The 22,989-nt window shown below is 36.9% G+C and overlaps 4 protein-coding genes and 1 long non-coding RNA gene across 7 annotated transcripts; 4 read left to right on the forward strand and 1 right to left on the reverse strand.

Moving 5' to 3' along the window:
- Positions 1–865: 865 nt before the first annotated feature.
- Positions 866–1,903, forward strand: LOC133676527 (uncharacterized). The gene is made up of 2 exons (XR_009835622.1): positions 866–1,433; positions 1,526–1,903. It is a non-coding gene; the product is annotated as an uncharacterized LOC133676527 (long non-coding RNA).
- Positions 1,904–11,113: 9,210 nt separating this feature from the next.
- On the forward strand, positions 11,114–11,813 carry LOC133677199 (uncharacterized). Its single transcript, XM_062099084.1, has 2 exons — positions 11,114–11,222; positions 11,343–11,813. The coding sequence occupies exons 1-2, from the start codon at positions 11,127–11,129 to the stop codon at positions 11,796–11,798; spliced, it is 552 nt and encodes a 183-aa protein (XP_061955068.1). The 5' UTR covers positions 11,114–11,126; the 3' UTR covers positions 11,799–11,813.
- A 56-nt stretch (positions 11,814–11,869) lies between these two features.
- On the forward strand, positions 11,870–13,231 carry LOC133677198 (uncharacterized). Its single transcript, XM_062099082.1, has 2 exons — positions 11,870–12,493; positions 12,610–13,231. Exons 1-2 carry the CDS (start codon positions 11,963–11,965, stop codon positions 13,066–13,068), a joined length of 990 nt encoding a protein of 329 aa, XP_061955066.1. The 5' UTR covers positions 11,870–11,962; the 3' UTR covers positions 13,069–13,231.
- Positions 13,232–14,038: 807 nt separating this feature from the next.
- LOC133677607 (probable inactive receptor kinase At5g58300) lies at positions 14,039–18,894 on the forward strand. Of its 3 annotated transcripts, none has more exons than XM_062099707.1 (4): positions 14,039–14,236; positions 16,029–16,470; positions 16,609–17,364; positions 17,672–18,625. In XM_062099707.1, exons 2-4 carry the CDS (start codon positions 16,080–16,082, stop codon positions 18,283–18,285), a joined length of 1,761 nt encoding a protein of 586 aa, XP_061955691.1. In that variant the 5' UTR covers positions 14,039–14,236; positions 16,029–16,079; the 3' UTR covers positions 18,286–18,625. The 3 variants fall into 3 exon arrangements, 2 of the variants coding, with proteins under 2 accessions (XP_061955691.1, XP_061955690.1); XR_009835795.1 differs by adding an exon at positions 18,841–18,894 and having other exon boundaries at positions 14,041–14,236; positions 16,029–17,364; positions 17,672–18,397; XM_062099706.1 differs by having other exon boundaries at positions 14,041–14,236; positions 16,029–17,364.
- Positions 18,895–19,801: 907 nt separating this feature from the next.
- Positions 19,802–22,943, reverse strand: LOC133677610 (UDP-galactose/UDP-glucose transporter 3). The gene is made up of 6 exons (XM_062099712.1): positions 22,737–22,943; positions 22,548–22,645; positions 22,304–22,462; positions 22,021–22,124; positions 21,812–21,933; positions 19,802–20,513 (listed from the first exon to the last, which is right to left on the reverse strand). The coding sequence occupies exons 1-6, from the start codon at positions 22,841–22,843 to the stop codon at positions 20,105–20,107; spliced, it is 999 nt and encodes a 332-aa protein (XP_061955696.1). The 5' UTR covers positions 22,844–22,943; the 3' UTR covers positions 19,802–20,104.
- Positions 22,944–22,989: the final 46 nt, after the last annotated feature.

Here is a 22,989-nt window from a genome sequence, read left to right on the forward strand (position 1 = left end):
CTAACCTGTGCAGGTTTTAGAAACCTAGAAATTCTTCTGCTGAGGTTCTCCCTGTATCACGAAGCCTGCTTACTGTGTTTTCTGAGCTTGTAATTAATGAATTATTAACATCAAATGACACCAGGAGTTCCCCCAAACACTTCAGTAGGAACGATAATACTCTTTCAGGTCGATGGAAGATCCCCAATGAAGTGCTCAGAGGAACTCTAGGGGACACTTGATCTGTGCTAGACTATGCAATGCTGAGTGCTTGTTGTTTTAGTATATGCTCGGTCATGGTCATTAGCCATGCTATTTATAGGAGCTGTTCCATGCAGCAACTAGCTAAGAACTGGGTGAACCTGGACGCGACAGTGGGCTAAATGGATAGGAGATTCTGGTTGGGAGAACAACTCTAGTCTTTTCTATGATCTTTAACCAGCCTTTCCTCTTCAGGTTCTCTAGGCAGGTCTTTTTCAGATTCTAGGAGTTTATACACTACCCAAAAATGTGATCAAATATTCTGTTCTTTTCACGCCAACTTGTCAGTCCCTATTTGAACAGCTTTTATCTTCAAAAAGAAAACCAAAGATGGATTATTTGGAGGCTTAAAAGAACAATTTGTGACCACACTCCACGATAAATGCGATACGGAATGGGTTAAATCTTGAACTGTTATGGTTTCTCTCATCTTCGAATATAGGCCGAGGCATAATTTTTTCGGAGACGGGCTCCATTAATCTTTATACAGGATGTGTTATTTGAGGTCAATTTGGCTTTCTTTTATCACAACTTTTCTGGTTTTTTGTATGTCAAACTTTATTTGAAAGCTAGCACAAATTGTTTCTTACTTTGTAGCTTATTATGGTGAAAATGGAGCCTCCTGACAAGGATAGCTAGTTGTGTCTTTGCATTGATGGAAGGAGAGGTTCTTGTTGTGGTGTGAATCTAGACAGAATGGTGGGCAACATGGAATGTAGAGAATAATTCCCTTTTCTCCATTCTGATCTCTTTCCAACCTTTAATTTCCTTTTCAGCATTGCAGAATTTACCAGAATCAAATAAAGTTGAAAGATCAGTGTCAGGATAAATATAAGATGCTGTGAAATAATTATGGCCACTCATCCACACACTCAGCTAACTAAACTTTCATCTTCATCCAGTCCAAATTATGACCAGGTTCAGTTCTATCGTCTTTATTTGCTTGGTCCCCTCCTCGTTCATGATATATAGACAAACCTTCACCATGTTTAGGCTTGTGTTTTTGAAACGAAGAAACACAAAGAACGTTAGCTGTCCCCCGGAGTTTCCCTGACCACTTCACTGGGGCTATAATTCTACTCTTCGTGTTCGAGGGTAGAGGCAACCCTTCCCCACTGAAGTGTTTGGGGGAACTCTGGGTGGCATTTGACACTGTTTAGCAGTCGGAAACTGGGTGATGAAGTCCAGTCATTGTTGTGTTGCATCTTTTTTACGTATTTTTCATCTCGATTTGCCACACTTCTTCTTTGGATCTAATGTTTCGCATTCTTGTCTGTGTTTCCAGGGAAATTGATATACGCAATGTCGGCCTCAGAAATGTCACAATATCACAGCCTCATGCCAGCATAACTACATCCTACATATGAGTACAGAAACTTGTGCACCTGCAGCTACAAACACGAATGCTAGAGAACAGAACAAATGCTATAGACTGGCCAATGTAGACGGATAGTGATTTATGAGATAGATGGAGATCATGCATGTGTCATTACTAGTGATCATGGTACAAGTTGGTTTACAGCAAGCAAAACATATATTTTGTTTTTGTTTTTTTGAAATTAGCAAGAAACTTGCAGGCTAAAAGTTGTTGTTGTGATTTGTATTCGGTTTCATTGAATGGAAGTTGGAATAAGAAGGCTTAAATTTGTTCTTGATGGTTAAATCTTTGCAACGAGTTTCACTAGGTTTGACGCGGCTGTACCTAAGGAGAAGAAGATTCAAAGAACAAGCTAGGGAGACAATTTCAGAAAAGGGTCTCAAGAACATGATCCCTAATCGTAGTTTTATTAATAATTTCTTTATGTAATCCTATTTCTCTCTTAAAAGAATTACAACTTTTTAAATAGGTTTGAAACCATTCCTTACCAGGAAGAAAAATCAAAATATGTAAATAGATAATAGAAATAAAAAAACAAAGTTGGAAACTAAGGCTGAAAATATAAAATTAAATAGGAAAATAAAAAGGATGATAAAATATGTCAATCATTATAAAACAAGACTTGTAGATTGATTCTCATAAATTTTTTTGATTACCATTCAATAATCAAATTAAAAATTATATTTATTTTTGTTAAAAAAAATTGTTTAACGCAGCCAATCTATTTTTTAGATTTAAATATAATCCAAAATTATATTTGCTAGGTTTTTTTGACACAATTCTAATGCCAACTAAGTATATAGCTATAGCTATGATATCTGAATAGGTCTCATAATCATAACCCTAATTTTGTATATTATTATTAAATAATTTTATCCAAAGTATTTTGTTTCTTTAATAGAGGTTAGAAAATATATCTTTACAAGTACAAAAATTAAAACCCTAAATTAAATTGGAAAAACAACAGAAAAATTCAAAAATAAATTAAAAATTTAAAAATAAAAAAGAAAAAAGAAAAAGAACAAAATTATATCAAACATCTTTCAATCGTAATTTAAAGATCTTTCAAATTGAAAGTTATGGGTTTTTTTTCAAACTATTTGTTTGAGTGAATAAGCCTTCTCTTGACTTAACTCTATAAACAAGTTTGCTATGTTTTCCACGTTATTCAATTATGATAGATGCACCACTAATTGTTCAAAACTATTAGAAGAACAAGATTCAAAGAACAAGGGAGACAATTTTCAGGAAAGGGTTTGAAGAAAATGATCCCTAATCAAAGTTTTATTAATAATTTCTTTATGTAATCTTATGCCTCTCTTAAAAGAATTACAACTTTTTAAATAGGTTTAAAATCACTCCTTACAAGGAAGAAAAACCAAAATCTATAAATAGATAATAAAAATAAAAACGAAGTCTTAAACTAAGGCTAAAAATATGAAATTAAATAGAAAAATAAAAAAGTGATAAAAAATATCATCTTTTAAATCTAATTTGAAGGTATTTTCAAATTTGAGTTAGTTGTAGTTAGTTAATCTTTATAGAACTAGACCAGCAATTTCTCTAAAAAAATTTAATTGCGATGCAACGATCAGATTAAAAATTATGTTTATTTTTATTAAAAAAAAATTTGTTAAATGTGACCAGACTACTTTTTAGGTTTGGACATGTCTATCTAATCCAAATATATATTTGTTAGGCTTTTTAACACAATTCTATTACCAACTAACATAGCTATGAAAGTCTCATAATCCTAACTCTAATTTTGTATTTTATTATTAAATAATTTTCTCTAAAGTAGTTTGTTTTTTTAATAGATTTATAACTTTTTAAATAGGCTGGAAAATGTACATTTACAAATAGAAAAATTAAAACCCTAAATTAAATAGAAAAAAACAACTGAAAAAATCTAAAAATAAACCAAAAATTCAAAAATAAAAAGAAAAATAATAAAATTAGTTCAAATAACATCTTCTCGATTGATTGACCTTGACGATATGAACAACCTAATAAAACTATCATGTTACTTATCTTCATTGTCTCTATTTCCTCGGGGCTGAAATAATATTTGTCTTTTTAAATTGAGATAATGTATAATCAAAAGCTGCGTACTTTATATGATAAGTAACCTTCTTTTAAAAAATATCACTTCTTTTTGTTAAAAAAATCTAACTTCAATTTAAAAATATAAATTAAAACAATATTATTAAAAAAAAATTAAACCTGGTCAACTAGGTTATCAGTTGACATATCAAGTTAAATTATTTAAAATCTAGACTAGATCAAGAATCGATTCGGTCTGGCTGTGTTTTTTATAATCGTGATGGATAAGTGATCAGATCAAAACCAATTCGATAATTAAAGCTCTTGTCTGTGATATGTCCTGCTATTATTAATTAAACACCGAAATAAATGCTCACCGGTCCCATTAAATATGTGCTTAATTATGGTAGTTTTATCTAATTAATCAAATTAGAAATTAAAAAATAGTGATTAATCTTACTCTTAATTAAGGGAAACAAATAATTAATAATTGAGATTTGCAAATAATTAATATTTTATTAATACACACCCTCTCTCTCTCTAGTCTTTTTATGGGAAATAATTAATATTTTATTTCAACAACAAAAAGCTCTAGTCTACAATGCTGGAGTTTCAATAAACACACCCTCTAGTCTTTCTTCTTATGGGTGCGTCGGTTGCGCTTGGGCTACAATGCTGGAGTTTCAGGCGACGCGTGTTGTCCACCTCTTGATCTGATGAATCTGATTTTGCACCGGTGAGTTTGTATGGATGAACCCTACATTGTGGAATGATCAAAATGTATTTTTGACAACTTTGAAAAATCAGATGTTTCCCATAAGAAGAAGACGACTGAGCTTTACACGTGCCTTATTTGAGTCGCACCGAGCAGCTTAAGTCACCTCCAAGTAGAGCCACCAGCCGAGCCAAGAGAATATTCCCCAGAATATTCCTGGTTCAACCCCAGCGAACTGCCTGACGTCCATAATCAGTTTCCTGACCAGTTCAGCCCCTTTCTGACCCATTTTCAACCAAGTCAGACTGGTTTCCTACTGTTTTGAGCATTCCAGATCCATCTACAGTGTTCGTTTTTCCAAATTCAACTCTCATAAGGTGATATAGTCATTCAAAGAGTAAAATAACTATAAAAATACACAAACACTCATCCCGAAGTTGACCAAAGACAACTATGATAGTTGGTGTATCAGATTGAAGGCATTTCTTAGTTCACAAGAGTGTATAGAGATTGTGCAATATGGTTATGACGAACCAGAGTCCAAAGAAGCAGAAGATGTTCTACAAAAGGCAGAGAAGCAAGTCTTCAAAGCCAATAGAAAAAAAGACAACAAAGCAAAGACCATCATCTATCAAGGTCTTGATGAAGGCATATTTGAGATTATTGCTTCCGTAGAAACATCAAAAGAGATATGGGAGGCTCTTCAACAAAAATACATAGGTGCTGATAGAATCAAGAAGATTCATCTCCAATCTGTACGAGGTGATTGAATTATTATAAATGAAGTCCTCAGAATCTATTTCTGATTATCACACAAGAATTATGGTGATGGTCAATCAGATGAGAAGAAATGGAGAAACCTTTACAGATGCTCAGATTATTGAGAAAATTTTGAGATCTCTAGATTCAAAATTTGATTTTGTTGTTGTCGTTATTGAAGAGTCCAAAGAAGTGGACAAGTTGATGGTGGATGAGCTTATAAGTTCTTTGCAAGCTCGTGAACAAAAGATTATGAAAAGAAATGGAGATAAGGCAATTAAGTATACCTTACAATAAAAGTTGTCTCTCAAAGATAGATATGAGCAAGGGAAGACTTCAACAAGTGGATATACCACTCAAGGAAGAAGTCAACAAAGACGAGAAGGATTTTAATGATTTCAAGAAAGAGGATCTTGGAATACAAGATTAAGAAGAAGAGGTGGTATAAACACCACCAGAGGAGGTCAAGGACAATAGGCATTTACTCCTAGAGGAAGAGGAAGCGGTTACAATAACCGTGACAAGAGAAATATCAGTGTTATAGTTGTAATCAATTTGGGCACTATAACACTGAATGTCGAAGGAAAGCTTCATTGAAGGTACATGAAGAAACCAACTATGCATAGGAGGATGCCATCATCAGAGGATCAGCTGCATTATTTGTCCAACAATGACTTAGCAAGAATCAAGAGAATATTTTGTATCTAGATTCTGGAGTTAGCAATCACATGTGTGGCCAACGAGATTTATTTGGTGATCTAGATGAGACCATACAAAGACTAGTCACCTTTGGAGATAACTCAAAAGTTCCATTTAAAGGTAAAGGCAACATCTCAATCAAGTTGAAGAATAGCAATTATAGCTGCATCGCAAATGTTTACTATGTTCCAGCCATAAAACACAACTTGCTGAGTGTAGGTCAACTTATGGAGAAAGACTACAATGAGAGATTAATGGCCTATGTGAAGATGTCTAAGAATAGGATGTTTCCTTTAAACATCTAATATGATGCCGCAAAGTGTTTGAGTGCCATCACCAATAATGAAGAATAACTCTGGCACTTGAGGCTTGGACATCTAAATTTCACAAGTCTGAAGATGCTAGCAAGCAAGAAGATGGTCAAAGGTATGCCCAATATAGATCATCTAGATGAATTCTATGAGAGTTGTGTCCTCGGCAAACATCATAAATCCAGTTTTGCCAAAGAAGTCAACTGGAAAGCAAAGAAGCCACTGGAGTTAGTGCACACAGATGTGTATGGTCCCATAAAGCCTATGTCAACTGGACAAAATAGATACTTCCTTACTTTCATTGTTGATTTTAGCAGAAAGACATGGATATACTTTTTGAAGAGGAAGTCAGAAGTGTTGAATTATTTTAAAGATTTTAAAGCAATTATTGAGAAGCAAAATGACTATAAGATCATAATCATGAGATCTGATCAAGGTGGAGAATACACTTCAAATGATTTTGAAGCTTTTTGTACACAACAAGGCATCAGACATCAGACAACACCAACTTATACACCACAGCTGAATGTGTAGCTGAGAGAAAGAATCGAACGATTCTTGACATGGCAAGAAGTCTACTCAAAGCAAAGAAGTTGCCCAAACAATACTGGGCTGAAGCTATATCATGTGCAATGTATTTATTGAATCGCTGCCCAACCAGAAGTTTGAAAACTATCACTCCAGAAGAAGCATGAAGTGGTCACAAACCAAGTGTTACTCATCTTCGAGTCTTTGGTTGTGTGGCATACGCAAAGTTTCTAGATGCAAGAAGGACTAAACTCGATGATAAAAGTGAGAAATGCATCTTTGTCGGATATGGTGATATGGTGATAGAAGGATGAGATATAAGCTATATAATCCCATCACAAAGAAGGTAATTATGAGTAGAGATGTTATCTTTAAAAAAGATAAAACTTGGCAATGGAATGATGATTAAAAAGCAGTCAAATGGATCAGCATTGATTTGATCCTTGAAGACGAAGTGGAAGTACCAACAGTACTTGTAAAAGGTCCAATATTACCAGCAAATGAGCCACAAAATCCAGTACACAGATCCCTTGTATTCAACATGAGAAACACACCAGAATCATCATCAACACCACGATCAACATCCTCATCAGAAGAACCAAGAAGGATGAGAAATCTAGAAGAGTTGTACAATGTCACTCAAGTCATGGAAGATACAACTCTATTTTGTTTCTTTGCAGATAATGACCCACTTAGCTTCAATGAAGCTATTACAGAAAGAAAAGTGGATAGAAGCAATGGATGAAGAAATACATGCCATTGAGAAGAATGATACCTGGAAGCTGACTTATCTACTAAAAAACAAGAAAGCAATAGGTGTCAAATGGGTCTATAAGATGAAGAAGAATACAAAAGGAGAAGTACAAAGATTCAAAGCAAGATTAGTGGCAAAAGGCTACAAATAGAGAGAAGGCATTGGCTATAGAGAAATATTTGCTCCAGTAGCTCGGCTAGAGACAATCAGACCGATGATCTCACTAGCTGTACAACATAAATGGAAGATCTATCAACTCGATGTGAAGTTAGCATTTCTGAATAGTTTCCTAGAAGAAGAGATCTATGTTGAACAACCACCTGGATACATTAAAGTTGAAAATGAATGGAAAGTATACAAGTTGAAGAAAGTCCTCTACGGTTTGAAGCAAGCTCCGCGTGCTTGGAATACCAGAATTGACAGGTATTTTCAAGATAATAGATTTGAAAAATATCCATATGAACAAGCAATATATGTGAAGAAAACAGATGGCAGCATATTATTTGTGTGCCTATATGTTGATGACTTGATATTCACCAGCAACAATCCTACCATGTTTGAAGACTTCAAGAAAAGCATGGTACATGAGTTTGAGATGACAGACATTGGTCTAGTAACATATTTTCTTGGCTTAGAAGTGACTGAGAAAGAAGAAGGGATTTTTATATCTCAAAGCGATTACGCTAAAGATATTCTTGAGAGGTTCAAGATAGAAAGCTGCAATCCGGTATCAACTCCAATTGAGAATGGAGTGGAATTGAGGAAGAGTAAAGTTGGAAATGTTGATCCAACTTACTTCAAAAGCTTATTAGGAAGCTTAAGGTACTTGACATATACCAGACCAGATATACTCTACGGAGTTGAACTTATCAACAGATATATGGAGACACCAGACCAGTCTCACTTGAATGCTGCCAGGAGAATTCTTCGCTACATCAAAGGAACAATAAATAAAGGTATGTTTTATACTGCAAGTAAAAACTTTAATCTTGTTGGCTACTCGGATAGTGATTGGGGTAGAGATCTGGATGAAAGGAAAAGCACAACGGGATTTGTCTTTTTCATGGGAGATGCATCTTTCACATGGTCATCCAAAAAGCAATCGATAGTAATGTTATCAAGCTATGAAGCTGAGTATGTTGTTGTCAACTCAGTTGCATACCATTTAATATGGTTAAGGAATATGTTGAAGCATTTGGGATTTCCTCAAGAAAATCCTACGGAGATTTATATTGATAATTGATTAGCGATTGCATTAGCAAAAAACCAAGTGTATCATGAAAAAAGTAAACACATTAATACACGTCATCACTTTATCTGAGAGCATGTGAAGAACAAAAAAATTGAACTGATATCCTGCAAAACAAATGATCAAGTTGCAGATATCGTTACAAATCTATTGGAGGGAGAAATATTTATCAAATTGAAGTTCATGTTTGGCATGATATCCCTCGATTGAGTTGAATAGGGGGATTTGTTGCATTAAACTCAATCCAAGAAAGTCAAAGACGGCAACCACCGCCTGCAGTTACCGTAAATCGTCTTTACAAACTGCTAGTCGCCTTCACACTTGAAGTTTGATTTTTCTTACTTTCAATTTATGTATAAATAAACAATTAAGTTTATGTTACTGTGAATGAAAAAGATAATAGAAAAACACTAAAGAAAAAGAGAGGATATATATTAAAAGTTTTTATTTATTTTGTAAGGTTCTTGTTGTTGAAATAAAACACTAATGGTTTCTCCCACAAACAGGATTATAAGAAGCGTAATATTTAAAAATATTAGAAACAGAATCAGCAGGAAGCGTGTTTATGAAGCAATGCCGTTACAGCTTTAGCTTCGGCTACCTACACAACCTTTTTTTTTTGCTTTTAGTTTCCTTGCTAGCTGCCTGAATGCTTACTGTTTTCTCCTACTACCTGTAACGGTTATGACTGCTGCGCTGCCCTCGTTCCTTATCCGTTTCTAGGTATCTGATATTTGACAGGGGGGTGTGTGTGTGTGTTTGATACACGTACCCATGTCCTGGCTCGATCGGTTATTTTTTCAAGTTTTCTTTCATTTTTCCATGTAGTTGGAGTGTCAGAGCTTCCATGCTCGTATCCAAGTGTCCAATGTTGGACACACGGATCCTCAAGGGTGGAGACAGCATAGGAGAAAACTATTTCAGCAAGATACAGCAAAGACTCTTCCTGCCTACGATTATCTATGTCATAGATTTGCTCCTTTAAATTAATGCTGGAATGACATCATGTCTTAATTTTTCCGCTTTTCTCTTCCTGGCTAATTAGCATTTGGTCCTGACTGTTATTATGGGGCTCACAGCAGGCAGTTGAATCCAAGTGGAAAAGGATACTTTGATGATGTCAGTGTTGATTGATCTCTGGATCATAAATCAGTGATGGGTCTTAGTTTTATTTAAGGGTAGGTTAGCTTTCGTGAAGACGACTCTTGGCATCAATGCTCGTAGCTGCTGTTTAACTTCTTTACAGCCCCATTCATCGTATAAGGCCAGTGTTCATGAGTTTTTATGCTTTCTTGCTCCTTTTCTGTTTAGAATATGTGATTGAATGGCAGTTACTTTGCTTTGTTAGTCATGCTTTTTATAAACTAGGAAAACGTTTTATATTGTCATTATTCTGCACTAGTTCATTTGTAGAAGTGTTTTTGCTGTGCCAGGAAAACGGAGAATTGGTAATCACCTATCTAAAAATAAACTAAAAATTCAAAAATAAAGAGGAAAATAACAAAATCAGTTGAAATAACATCTTTTAAGTTTAATTTAAAAATCTTCCGAATTGAATGTTACGGGGTTTTTTTTCTTGAGCTTAAATTTGTCCTCCTAGTTTATAAACAAGTTTACTATGTTTTCCACATTATTCAATTATAACAGATCCACGACTGATTGTTCAAAACTATTAGATTCTTCACACTCCCCTGCATCAATTCTCACTTTCACGTAGTTCAAATATGATTTATATCCAATTGATCAAAACCTTTTGCATCAAATTCTAGCACGATCAAATTCTACCAGTTAAGTAGTAGCTCCCTCGACCTCCTTGGCTTAGGTGGTTGGAGCGATAAGACCGCCATGCATCACTTCGTATTGACTTGATGCTCAAATCAAAATGGTTAGCTCAAAGATTGAGAAGATGTATCCCTAACATAAACATATCTTTAAGACGTTTCAAAAAGGTCTTTTGAAGAGCAAAGAGAATAACTTTTCTGGAAGATCATGGAATGATTTGAAATGTAACTGTTCTTTCCTAATAAGGAGCTGAGTTCTAGTCACCTTAGAGGTCAAAAGTTCTGGCTATGAAACTTAGCAAATTCTCTTTGTAATTTGTAATTCTAATACCACATCCTATATTTGCATGCCCTAACAGTCTATTGATTCAGATTTATCTAGCTGAATGAAAAGAAGGGCTAGAAATCATTGAAAACTTGCCTGCTAGGCCTTGCAAGTTGCAAGTTAGAGTCAAATGATCATAGATTCAAAAGGGATAGACATATGGAATGGTCAGAGTCTGTATATCTATAGTAAAGTTAATGTTGTTTGGCACATCCTATGTCTTGATTAGGGCCAACCTTGAGGAAAGTCAGAACTCATTCTGTTAACTGTTACTTGTTCATGTATATATATATGACCTAGCTTCTCATTTTCTCCTCCATTGAATAGTGAATATTGCAGCTGAAATGGCTTATCTTGAGACCAAGAAATATCTTAGCACCATTGGCTTTCTTGTCATCGTTCTATGCCTATTTCCTGCAATGGATGATGCTACTGCAGTGGTAAGTGCTAATATCCTTTCCACTGATCCATTCATTTCTTTTTACTAACGAAGCCAAGTTATTACTACTGTCATCTATCATGCTGCAAGTACTCTAATCTCTAATTTCATGTGATTGAAGTGGCTAAATCATGGAGCTGATATTAGCAATACAAGAAGTGCAAAGGGAGAGGTGCTAATCAATCGATTGACAGTTAAGAATTTGCGGCTAAAATGGACATTCTTTGCCGGTAAAGACATATCTGCAACTCCAGCAATAGCCAATGGAGTTGTATATTTTCCATCTTGGAATGGATTTTTGTATGCAATTAATGCATTCAACGGTGCTTTAATATGGAAGCAGAACCTCAGTCAGCTAACCGGACTAAATGGCACCGGAATCGTAGTGAACGTGACCGTGTCAAGATCAACCCCGACAATAGCCGACGACCTGTTGCTTGTTGGAATTTATGGGCCTGCTGTAGTGATTGCTGTCGCACGGGCCAGTGGGAGACTTGTGTGGTCTACTCAACTAGATCCACGCCCTCGAGCACAGATTACGCAATCCGGAACATTTTACAACGGATTAGTCATATGAACAACTAGATTTCTAGACATACAGTTGTAGTACTACAATCAACCACTAACATCACAAGAAATCAATTGTCTTTTCCGTTTTTGTTCCATAGAGCTTTCTATGTTGGAGTTTCGTCACTAGAAGTAGGTTTACCTGCTAATCAGTGCTGCACTTTCCGAGGTAGCATGGCAAAGCTAAATGTTCGGACAGGCACCACCATATGGCGAACATACACGCTACCTGATAACGAAGGCCAATTGGGAGGCTACTCAGGAGCTGCCATTTGGGGAAGCAGCCCTGCTATTGATGTAACTAGGAGACTGGTTTTCGTCGGAACTGGGAACCTCTACACTGCTCCTCGAGAAGTGACCCAATGCCAAGAAGCACAAAACAATCAGACAACAAAACCAGCCCAGCCAGACCAGTGCATCGGGCCAGATATCCACTTCGACTCAATTTTGGCTATCAATATCGATACTGGAAGGATTAAATGGTCAACGAAACTGAGTGGCTATGATGTTTTATACTTTGCATGTTTGGTTCCTAACAACCCCGATTGCCCTCCAGGACCTAATCTGGATGCAGATTTTGGAGAGGCACCCATGTTGCTTACCATCACTGCTAACCGAACTAGACGTGACGTTGCAGTGGCTGTACAAAAGAGTGGCTTTGCCTGGGCTCTAGATCGAGACAATGGATCTATAGTCTGGTCTAAAGTAAGCACGAAACTAATGAAAAATAATAGAAAAACCAAAGGGTTCTTCACTAACAAGTACTGTACATCCTCAAGATCATAACATTCGCTAATAAGATCTGATTTCTATTTATGTAGCTGGCAGGACCAGGTGGTTTGGAGGGAGGAGGGATATGGGGGGCAGCTACCGATGAGAGGACAGTGTATACGAACATTGCCAACAGCAATCGAGAGAGGTTCACACTGGCGCCGTCGAACCAGACAACAACAGTAGGAGCATGGGTAGCACTGGATGCAAACTCAGGCCAAATATTGTGGTCCACAGCAAACCCCAGCAACGAAGCTGCTCAAGGACCCGTAACAATAGTAAATGATGTACTTTTTGCAGGATCGGTGGCTCCCAACGGCCCCATATATGCAATGGATGCCAAAACTGGCAGTATTCTTTGGTCATACGACACCGGTGCGACTGTATATGGCGGTGTATCAGCAAGTTACGGGTGTATCTATCTTGGAAATGGTTATTCAATTGGCCTGGCAAGGTTCCACCCTTCTTGGACTGGTGGAACTTCACTCTATGCTTTCTGCGTTGCCTAATTAGTGGCAGCTCGATCGATCGACCTTGGCGATATGAACGAACCTAATAAAACTATCATCTTACTTATCTCCGTTGTCTCTATTCCCCCAGTGCTGAAATAATATTTGTCTTTTTAAATTGAGACAATAATCAAAAGCTGCGTACTTTATATGATAAGTAACGTTATCTCGATAAGAGATCACATGCAACAATATCACTTCTTTATATTAAAAAATTTAAGAATCTAGCTAGAACTTCAATTTAAAAAAATAAATTAAAATTATATTATTTAAAAAAATAAATAAACCTGGTCAAGTAGGATATGAGTTAATCTATCGAACCTAAGCTAAGAATTGAATCGGTCTGGCCAAATTATTTACTAATGGTTTGAAATTAGCTTGGTTCAAAGGATTCTGAAAAATTATTTTGGAATCTTAACGACTAAAAATAAAAATAAAATTATCATTAATAAAAATTATAATTTAATCATGCAGGCTAGAGAATTATTAGCAAAAGAATGGGTTATTCAGGTGCTCTATGTCTACAGAGAAGCAAATTCATTGACAAATTAGCTAGCCAACTACGGTTTAACCAAAAGGTTTTTTGGATAGATTTTATTTAATTATACACCTGATCAATTAAGTTATGAGTTGACCTATCTAAGTAGGAACCGAATCAGTCTGGCGGGGTTATATAACCGTGATCGTAAGTGACCAGATCAAAACCAATTCTATAATTAAAGCTCTTGTCTGTGGTTTGTCCTGTTATTATTAATTAAACACGGAAATAAATGCTCACCGGTCCCATTAAATGTGTGGTTAATTATCGCAGTTTTATCTAATTAATCAAACTAGAAATTAAAAAAAAAAGGTGATTAATCTTACTCTTGATTAAGGGAAACAGATAATTAATCATTGAGATCTGCATTAAGCTACTAATCTGATCACTCACTGGCTTATGGCCACAGCGTTAGCTTGACGATGAAGCGTAATATTTAAAAATATTAGAAACAGAATCAGCAGGAAGCGTGTTTATGAAGCAATGCCGTTACAGCTTTAGCTTCGGCTACCTACACAACCTTTTTTTTCTTTTAGTTTCCTTGCTAGCTGCCTGCATGCTTACTGTTTTCTCCTACTACCTCTAACGGTTATGACTGCTGCGCTGCCCTCGTTCCTTATCCGTTTCTAGGTTTCAACTCTCTCTCTCTCTCTCTCTCTCTCTCTCTGAATTTGGTTGTGCTTTTAATTCGGAAGTTTTTCTGTTTGGTTTCTGACAAAGTGTAGGAAAATTGAAGAGATTTGATTACGATGTTTTGTATTATTGTGTGTGTGTGTGTGTAGTCTCGGTTTGTAAAAGCTTAATTAAGTAAAAACAACTTTTCTTTTCATTTTATTTGTTTGAATTTTGAATTCGCAACTTTTCATGTTCGATTGCTGAGAAAATGCAGGAAATTTGATTGCTACATGTGCATTATCTTTTGGCTGTATGTATGTATTTATACGTGTAAGTATACTTATGTTTGTGTGTGTAAGTATTTGTGTAGATGTGTTTTCTGTTGGATTAAGCTTGATTGATACATAAATTCTTTGCATTTAATGTTTTTGAATTTTGAATTCGTAAGTTAATTTTTCTTTTTTGGTTACTGAGAAAGTGCAGGAAAACTGAAGAAATTTGATTGCCACATTTTCCCTTTCTTTTTTTTCTTTTTTTTTTTTGCTGCGCTGTTGCAATCACTGTTTGATTAAGCTTAATTAATTCTGAAAATTTTAACTATAAATAAGATATTTCAGGTTAAAAAAAGAGACGAATTTTCCCGATTGCTTCACTCTAATTAAAAGGTTACTACTGTGTAAGAAATTAATCGGTCCTTCAAGTGAATTTGAAGTTTGCTAGCTTTGATTCTTATTCTATGATCAAATCATGGATTGGTGATTACTAACTGGCTTTACGCAATTGAGGATTAGAAGAAGTTAGGAAGGCTGAAAAATTACGTTCTTCAATTGCTTTTGCTTTATCATTTTGGATGGAAAGGAAGGGAATTTCTTTTGCTTTTTCTTTTTGTTCTTCTTAGTCCTTTACAGTAGATGATTTTGATGTGTTTAGATACTTTTACGCATTGGATCTATGTCCTTGAAAAATTGGAGTTTGAGGCATGATTATGTGTGTTTAGGGAGACTTCGTTAGAAATTAGAAGAACTTTTGAGACGATTATGCAGGTGAAACCTATGTTGCTCGGATCCGGAATCTGATATTTGACAGGGGTGTGTGTGTGTTTGATACACATACCCATGTCCTGACTCGGTTATTTTTTCAAGTTTTCTTTCATTTTTCCATGTAGTTGGAGTACTGTCAGAGCTTCCATACTCGTATCCAAGTGTCCAATGTTGGACAAACGGATGCTCAAGGGTGGAAACAACATATATGAAAGCATTTGGTCATAGATTATCTATGTTGGAGAAAACTATTTCAGCAAGATAAAGCAAAGACTCTTCCTGCCTACGATTATCTATGTCATAGATTTGCTCCTTTAAATGCTGGAATGACATCATGTCTTTTTCCGCTTTTCTTTTACTGGCTAACAAAGCATTTGGTCCTGACTGTTATTATGGGGCTCACAGCAGGCAGTTGAATCCAAGTGGAAAAGGATACGAAATGCTTTGTGATGATGTCAGTGTTGATTGATCTCTGGATTATAAATCAGTGATGAGTCTTAGTTTTATTTAAGGGTAGGTTAGCTTTAGTGAAGACGACTCTTGGCATCAATGCTCGTAGCTGCTGTTTAACTTCTTTACAGCCCCATTCGTCATATAAGGCCAATGTTCACGAGTTTTTATGCTTTCTTGCTCTTTTTCTGTTCAGAATAAGTGATTGAGTGGCAGTTACTTTGCTTTGTTAGTCATGCTTTTTATAAACTAGGAAACGTTTTATATTGTCATTATTCTGCACTAGTTCATTTGTAGAAGTATTTTTGCTGTGCCAGGAAAACGGAGAATTGATAATCACCTAGGTGGACATTTCATCAGCAGACTCTATGATGATGCTCTCATTTTCTGTGGCCTTGACATGGTCTTTATTGCTGCTTTTCCTTCACCATAGTGTGGCTGCCCTCCTTTCTGATAGACAAGCCCTACTTGAATTTGCTTCTGCAGTTCCTCATAGCCCAAAACTTAACTGGAACTCTAGCACCCCAATATGCACCTCTTGGGTTGGTATCGCTTGCAACACAGAAGGCTCCCGTGTGGTTGCTGTCCACCTCCCTGGTGTTGGGCTCTATGGTCCTATTCCAGCCAAAACACTTGGGAAACTGGATTCCCTAACGATCCTCAGTCTCCGGTCCAACTTCCTTAGCGGGGATCTCCCAGCAGATTTACTCTCCCTTCCTTCGCTCCACTCCATATATCTTCAACATAATAATTTCTCAGGTAACATCCCATCTTCCTTCTCTCCCCGGACTAGCATGCTTGACCTTTCATTCAATTCCTTCACTGGACTTATTCCAGCTGCCATGCAAAATTTAACACACCTTACTAGCTTGAGCCTCCAAAACAATTTACTCTCAGGACCCATACCTGAATTCAATATATCAGGGATCACGCAATTAAATTTGAGCTACAATCTCTTGAATGGTTCTATTCCAGCTGCCCTCCAAAAGTTTCCTACCTCCTCCTTTGAAGGGAACAATATGCTATGTGGACCACCAGTAAAACTGTGTAATGCATCTACCCCTTCACCTTCTCCGAGCCCCACTTCCTTACCACCACCTCCAACAGTGACTAAAAGACCAAGTGATGGCTCCAAGAAGAAACTAAGTAGGGGATATATCATTGGTATTGCAGTCGGAAGTTCTGCAATATTGCTATTGTTTCTACTTGTAATGATTGTGGTTTGCTGTGTGAAGAAAAAAAGTGGTGGAAGTAATGGTGTGCTAAAAGGGAAGGGGGGAAGGACTGAGAAGCCTAGTAAAGACTTTGGGAGTGGGGTGCAAGAAGCTGAGAAGAACAAGCTGGTGTTTTTTGAAGGTTGTTCTTGCAATTTCGACCTTGAGGATTTATTAAGAGCTTCAGCTGAAGTGCTAGGAAAGGGGAGTTATGGGACAACCTATAAGGCCATCTTGGAGGAGGGTATGACGGTGGCTGTGAAGAGATTGAAAGAAGTGGTGGTTGGGAAAAAGGAATTTGAGCAACAGATGGAGATTGTTGGGAGTGTAGCCCGGCACCCACATGTCATGCCTCTTCGCGCTTATTACTACTCCAAGGATGAGAAACTCTTGGTTTATGACTATGCACCATCTGGCAGCTTTTTCACGGTGTTGCATGGTATGTTTCGCTTACCATCTTGTTCTTTCCTCCCTTTCTTTTCCAAGACTTGCTCCTCTTCTTGCATGTTTCGGTACTGATCAGCGATTATAACTAGACTTTGTATAGCATGCTTAAATAAAAAAACAAGTGCAAAGAATTTAATCTGCATCATACTTTGGTGAAAAGATAGGATGATTGTGTTAAGCTTGGGATTATTTGAAATGAAGAACACGGTTAATGGCTTCCTCTATTTCTGATGGCAGTTATATCATTTTTAATTGTATGATTCCTCCTGTCATCATAATTCTCCGTATGTGACCTGCAGGAAACAGGGAAGTTGGACGAACTGCTCTAGATTGGGAATCCAGAGTAAAGATCTGCCTTGGAACTGCAAAAGGCATCGCCTATATCCATTCTGCTTGTGGAGGGAAATTCATTCATGGCAACATCAAGTCCTCCAATGTACTCCTGATGCAAGACCTCCACGGATGCATCTCAGATTTTGGTTTAACTCCTCTATTGAGTTACCCTAGTGTCCCATCAAGAAGTGCAGGCTACCGGGCTCCAGAAGTGATTGATACACGAAAATCTACTCAGAAATCTGACGTCTACAGTTTTGGTGTTGTCCTCCTTGAGATGCTGACGGGAAAAGCACCAGTTCAATCACCGGGGCATGATGATGTGATTGATCTCCCAAGATGGGTCCAGTCTGTTGTTCGAGAGGAATGGACAGCGGAAGTGTTTGACGAGGAGCTAATGAGATACCAGAACATCGAAGAGGAGATGGTAGAGATGCTTCAAATAGCAATGGCTTGTGTGGCAGTGGTGCCAGACATGAGGCCTACCATGGAAGAAGTAGTTAGGATGATTGAAGAAGTCGGGTCATCTGAATCTGAGAACCGCCCATCATCAGAGGAGAACAAGGGATCAGACACATAAAAACCTCATAATTAATATGCCACACTTACCACATCGAGATTTCTGTTTGAAGCCAGTTCCAGAACGACGATCTTGCGGTGAAGTTTCTGGCGAAGACTACAGAGGCTCTCATGTAAGTGCTTAATTACAAGTTCCTCGCACTTGGATTGTTTTAGAATTTTAGTTAACAAATTTGGTGTGACTAGCTCTTGCTTCCTCCTTCCTAGCTATCATTGTAACAGTAGTGGTTTCTGAAAAAAACAAAAATTTATACTTGCCTTGGCTTATGAAACTGTTAATCAAGGTGTGATATTTAGTCTGCTTCTTATCATTCTGGGGCAGGGTTTTTTTTTGTTTTTGACTTAAACGCATGTATAAAATAACCAGCTGATTACCTAATTCAACGGTAACTTTCCCGGAACCCAATGGCATTAGCCGCCGATCCAATGCCATGCCTGATTACCCATCGCTTCACCATCATATATTATTCTGAAAGGAATGTTGAAGCCATCACCCCTCCTCTAATTTGATGACTGTTGATTTGTTCCTCAAACTAATAGATCTTTTTCATGCCAGATTGTGCAGGACGTGAAAACAGGGGGGGGTAGTTGCGGCCAGCTTCTCTTCGTTTACCCGTAACAAGGGAATAATACTGTTTTTTGAAAACTAAAAGAAGTTGTTCTTGTTTCATTATATAAGAAAGGAAAACGTAATTTAATGGGAGAAACAGGGGTAAAAATATAAAATTAATCTGTTTTTTTTAAAAAAAAATTCTTGTCTTTTTTTATTTTTTTTTAAAAAAGGATAAAAACACAGCCTCTCTTTATCTTAATTGTCTGTGTCACGAGACAATAATCAAATTTTACCCAACGTACTCTATACAGGGATTAAACAAACTGGAAAATAGTTTCGGTTATCAAGTCAATGAGCCAACTATTAGGTTTTCCAATCAATCAACTTTATTAAAAGTTGACCCAATAAAGTCAATCAAGTTACTAAAGACTCAACTGAGTCATAAAAGCAAAAAAAAAAAAAAACACATTTTTTAACGGTAACTTGCCAAACTGGCCAGGGTTAGGTTTAACAACTCGGAGCTTGGGAACTGGTTTGCTAAACAACCTATACTGTCAGCTTTTGACGAGGGAAGTTGGAATTCCAAAACGCAATAATGTCTCTGAAATAACATTTAAATAAGCCTAAATCTTTAAAGGATTATTAGTACACAAACCTTGCATCTTTTCTCACTCGAATAATTGACCCAATAAAGTCAATTATATTATAAGAATCTATTCGTTTTTCCTTACTATTAATTAAAAAAAAATCTAAAAATACTTAAATGATATGGCCGAAAGAGTCGGTGCACCAAAATATAGGTGAATAAAATCCTTGTACTTGACTGAGATAACATGTTTTGATATGATTGAAAAAATTGGTGTGCTAAGAAAAAATTAAAGTTGATGCACTCAATTGAGAGTTTACTACTAGTGTAATTGTTCTATTTAGATGATATAGCAGCAATCAAATATCAACACCTTAGTTGGCAGAACGATTTTAGTATTCGTAGAGCATTAATCAGGTGAACAAGTCCGAAGACAAACAAGGCCAGCGCAGTTCATCGGATGAAATTGTAGAACGAAGGCGGCATTCTAAACTCAGTACCTTAATAAAGTGTCTATTCAATTACATTTTACAATCCCTACTGGCAGTTCTGTAAATTTGCGACTGTTGAATCTTTACGGATGCAGAATGATTATATATATATATATATATATATATATATATAAAGAAAGTTAATGAGAGAGAGAGAGAGATGTACGTATTAAGTTCAAAATTGTTGTAGTCACATAGGCTTTCTCTTCTTCTGCAGTTTCTGCAATTTTCTCCACTTGAGGTATATCTGATATGATAACCCTGAGAAGACCATGGCTACACAGCCCCATTGTTTTGCTGACAGGGGATTGCCACTAAGCACTGAAGAAACCACAATGCTGACAAACTTGCGGGTTGTGGTGATGGTTGTGTTGGCAAGAGACCCGAATCGGCTAATGGTTAAGAAGATGAAGTTCTGGCCCACAGCACCGCACAGGCAGTAGAGCAAAATGTCCCATGCGGCCTCTGGATGCTGCTTGCAGAATTCGATTGCCTCATAGCCAATCCCATGTGGCCAGCCAAACATGTAGATCAGATTGTATATGGTGCCCCACAAATTCATTCCCAGCATTATATCCCACGCACTTGTCTTTGGATACCTGAACAACACAGAGAGATATGCTTTAGAAATGAAGATGTATATAGAGTGAAAAGAAGAATGAGTGTGATATATCCCCAAGTTTTTTTTTTTTTAAAAAAAAAAAGGAAGAACGAAGAAAGGGAAACTTCTGGAGATACTTTCCAACATTATATCATTATTCACATAAACCTCATAACCGCCCCAGTTTATTTATTTCACAAAGATGTGACCAGATGATATTATTATGAAAGGAGCAAGATTACAAAGAGATCAATGAGATTATGGCCTTGTGACACAGAGAGAGCCTGGCCTTAGCCAATATGACAACGACTAAATGAGAGAACAGAGCAGATCACCTCTGCATAAACTCAAGCCCTAACAGAACTACTCACAAACTCCACCGAGACCTAAGCAATGAAACTATGGCCTTAAAATGAAAACGGCAAATAACAATCAACACAACTGAGCTCACAAACAGCATATTCGAACACCAGCTATGACTCTTAGAAATTCAAATACCAATCACTCAGATTTCAAAAGCTTGGTGAGTTCAAGGAACTAAAGTTCTAAAACCAAGCCCCTTGGCTCTTAAGTTTCCCCGACAAATAAGTCTCCCCCCTGCTGACATACAACAAGGCACAATTGGAAAACCTATTTTTGTAACTGAAATGGCACCACCACCCAAAGATCAACAAGAAACAGATAACATTTGAAGCAGGAAAAAATCCGCAAAACCAAGAGCCTTCCTGGTTATGTTGAAGAACCAATGCACTTCAGTATATATCCCTCATACATCAAACAACTCAACATAACCATCAGCTACCAAGCACTTAGGACTCAAACATTCAATTGGCAAGCTCCAGTCTACAAAACACCACCAGACTTAATACTTTTTCCCAGGACGCTGAAACCACTAACAAACTTAGATAGTGTTACGGGCCATTAAACGAGAAGATGATAAACCCCTATATCAGAGAGAAACAACATAGCCTGCCTTCACAGTCTCCCACTCCATTAAAATAAAAAAGATTCTTTCCAGAAAGGGCATCAATTTAGAGTCATACAAGAGGATTTTTCCAACAGATTAGCTAAAGATCTTCCTAGGAGGAGTTGCATCTCAGTTCACCTAATAATTACTGGAAATAATTGCTTCTTCATTAAAATGATGAAACAAACAGAACAGAACCAATTTACTTCAACTTTCTGACCTCTAAAACGACAGAAGACCACAACAATATGATACACAGCCAGCAGCACTGAAATAGTAAAAAAAATCAAAAACAAAAGCAAAAGTTTGGACTGAACAAGTAAACATACCTTGCTGTAAGTGAATCCTGAGTCGCATTAGTAAACCCATCAAATGCAAGGTTCAAGAAACAAAGACCATATCCAATGGGTGCATTTGGATGTGCTAGCTTATTAATCGTCTTCGAGCTAGTCTGAAATCATACCAACCAAAAGCAAGAACTAAGAACAATCACAAAACAACAACAATCACAAAGCAACTAATTAAATTTGTTCCTCACCTTCAAAAGAGCAAATGTAGACACCCCTCCAGCAACAAGGAAAGTACAAAGATACTCGGGAACAGTGTAGCTTACTCCATATACCAAACAACCCATAAACATCACTGCACAATTCAAAATTCCCAATCCACCCATCAGTTATTCAAGATAAATTACTAGGTGCTTCCTCGCTCACATATAAAAGTGGAATCCACCGTAACAACCACCCATACTAGATCCCACTTTTATCCGAGCAAAGGAAGCACCAGATCAGAAGTACCCAACTAGGGAAGGAGGGACCGACCTGGAATCATTTTGGATGATTTGGCCAAGACCTGGGCAGGGTAACTGATATACTTTAGGGCTTCAATGCCCATAGCAGGACCAATTGTATTTGTAATGCCAGGACTCCAGTATGACCACCACGGAGCGCCGCCGCTGCCCGTCGACCAAATCTTTATCACTGAATTGAACATAACAAATTAAATTTATTCATTTTAATTTAATTTTTTTAAAAACAATACTAAATTAGAAAAACAAATACTCACTTATATAAGACCAAATTAAGCAAACTACACTTTGCGCCAGATTTAAGAACGCAAGCTGCTCAAATCTCTTCCCGTCTGCACCAAATCGCTTCGTCGATCTAAATAAAAATTATATTCAAAATTAAATAATAATGCTTTCAAATTTGATTTATTAATAATTACTAAATAAATAAAAAGTAGAATACTTACAGAGTTTCTTGAAGAACACCTTGATATATGTAAGCCGACCAGATCCCGGCTACGCAAAAGGCCAGCACCAAGACTCGCCGGAGGCTGCTTCCGCCGCGTGCCTCCATTTTCCGATTACTTGGCTGCTTCTATTTTTCTCTTTGAGAAAAAGAGAAGCAGAAACAGAGAGATCGCAATTCGCAACAAAGGGTGATCACGTGGAGAAGAAAGACTGACCCATTTTAACGGAACGGCCTTCCAACTAACTGCTACG

This window comes from Populus nigra, chromosome 17 (genome assembly GCF_951802175.1).
Source record: "Populus nigra chromosome 17, ddPopNigr1.1, whole genome shotgun sequence".
In the NCBI taxonomy this organism is placed as follows: Eukaryota; Viridiplantae; Streptophyta; class Magnoliopsida; order Malpighiales; family Salicaceae; genus Populus; species Populus nigra.